We start from the raw sequence: 6,207 nt of genomic DNA on the forward strand, positions 1-6,207 counted from the left end.
TCATTGTCTACCGAAAACCGACACACACACACGGGCCAATACATACATGTTAATTCACACCACCACCCATCACAAAACTAGGGAGTCATTAACACCCTTAAAAACAGAGCTACATTTTGCTCTAACCAGCAAGACCAGAAACAAGAACTAAAAATCATCAGCGACACATTCATAAATAATGGCTATAAAAAAATACTGCATAAAACATCAACAAAAACGAATCTAGATTACAGTAAAACCATAGCCATCCCATACATTAAAGGGTTATCAGAAAAAATCAACAGAATCCTACAACATTATAACCTCAATGCCACCTACTAAACTTAAAACCATATTCAACTCCTCTAAAGATCCTCTGCTCCCATTGGCACATTTTGGAGTCTATGGCATTCGCTGCACCTGTAACTCACCGTACAATCCCTATACGTAAGAAACAACACATAAGACACATAAAATATAACCATTAGGACTCTAGTGTTGATGTATAATTTTTTTTTTCACCAGAGTTCAGGCCAACAATTGTTGTATCGGTTGGTCAGTTACTTTAAAACCAGTTAGATTGTAGTGTAGCTTGTTCTCTGTATATAGTGTGTATGTTCCAAAAGATGACCTTGATATAATAAACGTCGAATGTAGATTTTAGTTATTAAACCAAAATTTTTACTCAAACACAGTAGTTGTTTCCATAATTTTGAAAAATGTTTACCAATGTCTGCTACAAGTTTGTTATTCCAATCACCCTGTTCAATCGAAATACCTTTTCAACTGTAAATGTTTCCAAAATAGAAAACAATATGAACTTTTTCAAATGTTCTCTTGAATCTCAAATACATTTTGCTGATAGAAGTTTTTAATAATGGCCAACAAATCTTCCAATGGTCTACTGCACTTCTAGAAATAAGTTGGATCATGTACAAAATCTTATGGGTATGGTGATAAAATTAAACTAAACAATGGGGAGGGGGGTGAGGGAAATTTAAATACTAATAGAGCATCATGAGAGAAATGAATGAGAAACTAGTGATTATAAATTAGGTAAATCGCTGTCATTATTATAAGAGAATACTCTCTTGGGTTCATTTAGGTGAAGTTTCGTCAACTAAGTTGTCAGTTAAATTTCGATGAACAAAAAGTCAAGGAGAGAAGTACAAGTCTTATTTTGAAGTAGGGAAGCGAATGTGTGCATGATGACTTCATCTAATTTGCTTTTTTAGAATTGAATTTTAGTTATATCCCTGAAGTCACGTTGTCATATCCGAAAACTATTTATTATAATTTTTAAAAAAGCTTATACATTAAAATGAGTATTTCTTAAAAGCAATTATGTTATTAAAATATTCTCACAACTTTACAAAAAAGAACTGCTTTTTATTAAATTTCAGTAAGTGAAACACCTGAGCAGAAATTGCTTAGCAATTACAATTTGTAATTTACATTTCACACGCGCGGTTAGCCTAGTGGCTTTGCGCTTCGCAACCATATGCCTGGGGAAGGAGTGTCCTAGGTTCGATTCCCGTCTACGACGTGAGGAGCTTAAGGATCTTCCTCAGCCATTGCAAGTTAGCCGGTCTTGGGCGTGGGCAGCAGGGTTTTTTCCGCCAGTTTATCTGGGGTTTTTCATCCCGCAAGCAGGCAAACCGGCCCCGTGAACCCACAGGTTACAGTCATAAATACTTACGGCAAGAAAGGCAACGGGAAACCACCTTGCTCATAATCATCTCTCCCTAGAATGGTAGCTACCCTCCCGCGGCCGTATGGAAGATGGGAACCAGAAGAAGAAATTGTCTGCAAAGCCGATGAATACAATCTCATTTCACATTAAATTAAGAAAAAGTGGAACATATGAAATGATAGTGAAAAATTAAAAAAAATAAGAAAAACAATAAAACTAACTAAAATTTTATTCATTTAACAAGCCCTCTTTGATATTTATGATGAAAAAATCTGAAACACGTACATTGAAGTTGTGCATTGTCGTATACTAACTGCTGCTGTATCCCGATTGTCATTATTTTCTTGTTCTTTCCTACTCTGACGGTTTTGAAACATTCACTTCAAAGGACGAGGAATGACTGCACATCAAACGGTTTTGGTGGAAATTGTCATGCTTGCTAGATATTAGCATTACAAAATTCAACCGAGTGTTCTCACAGAAAAAAAAAAACTCAGAGCGATCTGAAATATTTTTCATTTTCCTAGTGCATTGTTTAATTTAAACATGCGAGGAACCGACCGAATACCATCAAAAAGAAAAAAAAAAGAAAATCCCAGGTAGTCGGTTAGGAAAGCGGTGTATCCATTCCTTCAAGAGAATTTTATTTCTAAATTAGCAGCAAAAATTAAGGGAAATAAAATATTGAGCCCTTCAAATGAATGATAAATCCCTGCTTAGTATCAGCAGCTTCCTGCTACAGCGACTTTCTTCAATACATAGCACTATATAAAATCTAGAAGAGTTCAATTTTTGTGTGTTATTAAAACTCATTCGTTCGCAATGTTTCAAATTACGATGAATTTTTTTTCAGTCCACGTAAGTATATTTTTAAAACTCAAGTATCACTTGGAAAAGCAGTGCTACTCACTTGGATTAATTATTTTCGAAAAAAAAACAAACCTATTCACAACGAACACTTTAAGTTGTGCTTAAAAGGGCGAGTTAGATAAATGCAATATAATTGTACATATCAAGGCAACATGTTCACCAACTACTCATTAGCTGTGTTAAATTTTTCAGTGGGTCACCAGAGGTTCCTTTCGCGAAAATGTTTTTCCACACGTTGTACAAGTGAAAGGGTTCTCATCAATATGTATTCTTAGATGTCTTTTCAGACTCGAACTGTCAGAAAATCTCTTGTAAATTTCACATGAAAAAGGTTTCTCTCTGGTGTGAAAACTTTCATGTCATTTCAGATGAGACGAGTCGAGAAATTTTTTGTGCGAGATTTTGCATTTAAATAAAGGATTAATCCCTGTTGTGCCTTTTCATGTGATTTTTATGTTAGCTTTATTCAGAAAATTGCTTCCCACATTTTACACGAAAGAAATATTTTCTTTAGTCAAATGGTATCGTTTTTGTTGCTATTTATGGATCTGTATAGCCAAAAACCTAGAGCTACACACTGCACAAGTGAAAGGTTTCTCACCAGTATTCACTCGTAGATGTCTTTCCAGACTAGAACTGTCTGAAAATTTCTTGTTAAAAATTTGGAATGGAAACGGTTTCTCTCTGGTGAGACCTCTTTCGTGTCTTTTCAGGTAAAAAGAGTGGAGGAATTTTTCGTGAAAACGCATTAAAGGAGCAATCGGTGTGAGTTTTAATGTGGCTTTTTACGATAGCCTAATTCAAAAATTGTTTGCAACATATTTTACAGGTAAAAACTTTTCATCAATCGGATGGTAGCGTTTTTGGTGCTTTCAGTGATTCTATAGAAGAATCGGGAGAAGTAAACGGTTTATAACCGGTGTGCACTTTTAGATGACTTTTCAGTTTCGAATTGACTGAAAACTTTTTGTTGCAAAATTCGCAAAGGAAAGGTTTCTCACCAGTATGCACTCTTAGATGACTTTTCAGACTGGAACTGTTTGAAAATTTCTTGTTGCAAATTTCACATAGAAAAGGTTTCTCACCAGTATGCACTCTTAGATGAATTTTCAGACTGGAACTAACTGAAAACTTCTTGTTGCAAATTTCACAAAGAAAAGGTTTCTCACCAGTATGCACTCTTAGATGACTTTTCAGAGTGGAACTGTTTGAAAATTTCTTGTTGCAAATTTCACAGAGAAAAGGTTTCTCACCAGTATGCACTCTTAGATGAATTTTGATACTCGAAGTGCTTGAAAACTTCTTGTTGCAAATTTCGCATGAAAAAGGTTTCTCACCAGTATGCACTCTTAGATGAATTTTCAGACTGGAACTAACTGAAAACTTCTTGTTGCAAATTTCACAAAGAAAAGGTTTCTCACCAGTATGCACTATTAGATGACTTTTCAGACTGGAACTGTTTGAAAATTTCTTGTTGCAGATTTTGCATGGAAAAGGTTTCTCACCAGTATGCACTCTTAGATGACTTTTCAGACTGGAACTGTTTGAAAATTTCTTGTTGCAAATTTCGCATGGAAAAGGTTTCTCACTAGTATGCAATCTTAGATGCCTTTTCAGAGACGAACTGCCTGAAAACCTCTTGGTGCATATTTCGCATAGAAAATGTTTCTCACTAGTATGCACTCTTAGATGACCTGTGAGACTCGAACTGAATAAAAACTTCTTGTTGCAAATTTCACAAAGGAAAGGTTTCTCACCAGTATGCACTCTTAGATGAATTTTGAGACTCGAAGTGCTTGAAAACTTCTTGTTGCAAATTTCGCATAGAAAAGGTTTCTCACCAGTATGCATTCTTAGATGACTTTTCAGACTGGAATAGCCTGAAAACTTCCTGTTGCAAATTTCACAAAGAAAAGGTTTCTCACCAGTATGAACTCTTAGATGACTTTTCAGATTGGAACTGTTTGAAAATTTCTTGTTGCAAATTTCGCATGGAAAAGGTTTCTCACCAGTATGCAATCTTATATGCCTTTTCAGAGTCGAATTGTCTGAAAACCTCTTGGTGCAAATTTCGCATAGAAAAGGTTTCTCACTAGTATGCACTCTTAGATGACTTTTTAGGCTTGAACTGTCTGAAAAATTCTTGTTGCAAATTTCGCATAGAAAAGGTTTCTCACCAGTATGCACTATTAGATGACTTTTTAGGCTTGAACTGACTGAAAAATTCTTGTTGCAAATTTCACAAAGAAAAGGTTTCTCACCAGTATGCAATCTTAAATGTCTTTTAAGACTCGAACTGCATGAAAACTTCATGTTGCAAATATCACAAAGAAAAGGTTTCTCACCAGTATGCAATCTTAGATGACTTTTCAGACTAGAACTGGCTGAAAACATCTTGTTGCAAATTTTACAAAGGAAAGGTTTATCACCCGTATGCACTCTTAGATGTCTTTTCAGTTCACAACTCTTTGTAAACTTCTTGTTGCAAATTTCGCATGGAAAAGATTTTTCACCAGTATGCACTCTTAGATAATTTTTCAGACTCATATTTCAAATTTAACATGGAAACCGTTTCTGTCTGATGTGAACACTTTCGTGAATTCTCATGTGAAACGATTCGTAGAATATCTTTTAATATGTTTCAGTTGTAAAGAAATAATCATCTTTAGTTTTTCACTTGATGTTGTTTTTATGATTGAGGATATTGTTTGCCACATATTTTACAAGAAAAAAACTTTTCTTCACTGAGTGCATTAAGATCTTGGAGCCTTTTATGGGACCATAGAGATGAAAAGAAAGAGGTACACATAATAATTAAAAGATTTTCTTCAGTGAGGCATTAGTTCTGAGATGCTTTTTTAAAGCTTTGTCTACAGCCATATGATTTCCTACAAATTTCATACTGAAAACGGCTTCTCTTTCCCGTGAAGCCTTCTGATGTGAAATAGAAGCTTTACTTTATCATAAAAGGCTGTCACATATTTCACAGGTGAAAGGTTTCTCCTGGCAGAGCACACAAACTCTTTGGCATTTTAGTTTCTGAGAGGGCAAATGTCTTGTAGCATATTTTGGTTTGAAATCGTGTGAATAACGGAATGTTTAAAGAAATGACGTTGATGAAAATAATTTGCAAATTGATTTGTGGTTTGTTGTATTGTTCACAATTTCTCAAATGCAGCTCAAAAGAACTAAAATAGAAACTTTTTTTTACTTTCGGAAAAATGAAAACGTTTTCCAGTGTTAGTCAGTTTTATGTGTCTCTGAAGACAGGACTGTAAGCGATATGTTTTCTTGCATTTTTCGGACTTGAAACGGTGTTCTGATGAGTGAAGTACAAGTTTGTGTATCTTCAAGTAATATCAGCTAGAAAACCGTCTGTCACATTTCACATTTCAACAGATTTCATTGCAGTTCACTGTATCCTTGTGCCTCTTCAGGTGTGCAAATAAGGAAAAGTTCTTGCTGTAATTTTCATATGTAAATAGCTTCTCGACTGAGTGCGTTTTCAGGTGCTCTCAAAGATATGCTGAATCAAAGAAATTCTTCTGACATGTACAGATGGAATATTTTCCCTTCTTCTTCCACGTGCATTTTCTGTTCTCTTAGGCTGTCATGAGGATGAAAGTTTCCCCACATTTTTAGCATGACCGTTTACCTCTGGAGTC

At 35.1% G+C, this 6,207-nt stretch overlaps 1 protein-coding gene across 1 annotated transcript in view; it reads right to left on the reverse strand.

Moving 5' to 3' along the window:
• Window positions 1–1,451: 1,451 nt before the first annotated feature.
• LOC150093486 (uncharacterized) overlaps window positions 1,452–6,207 on the reverse strand; it is a 96,857-nt gene continuing 92,101 nt past the window's right edge. Inside the window, exons 4-6 of the mRNA XM_090413636.1 lie at window positions 4,804–5,020; window positions 4,347–4,728; window positions 1,452–4,178 (exon numbers count right to left, since the gene is read on the reverse strand). Coding sequence (XP_090269762.1) covers window positions 3,386–4,178; window positions 4,347–4,728; window positions 4,804–5,020 — 1,392 coding nt within the window. The 3' untranslated portion in view covers window positions 1,452–3,385. The remainder of the gene's footprint in view (window positions 4,179–4,346; window positions 4,729–4,803; window positions 5,021–6,207) is intronic.

This window comes from Typopeltis vanoorti, chromosome 24, assembly GCF_054136105.1.
Source record: "Typopeltis vanoorti isolate ZY-2024b chromosome 24, IOZ_Tvanoo_1.0, whole genome shotgun sequence".
NCBI lineage: Eukaryota > Metazoa > Arthropoda > Arachnida > Uropygi > Thelyphonidae > Typopeltis > Typopeltis vanoorti.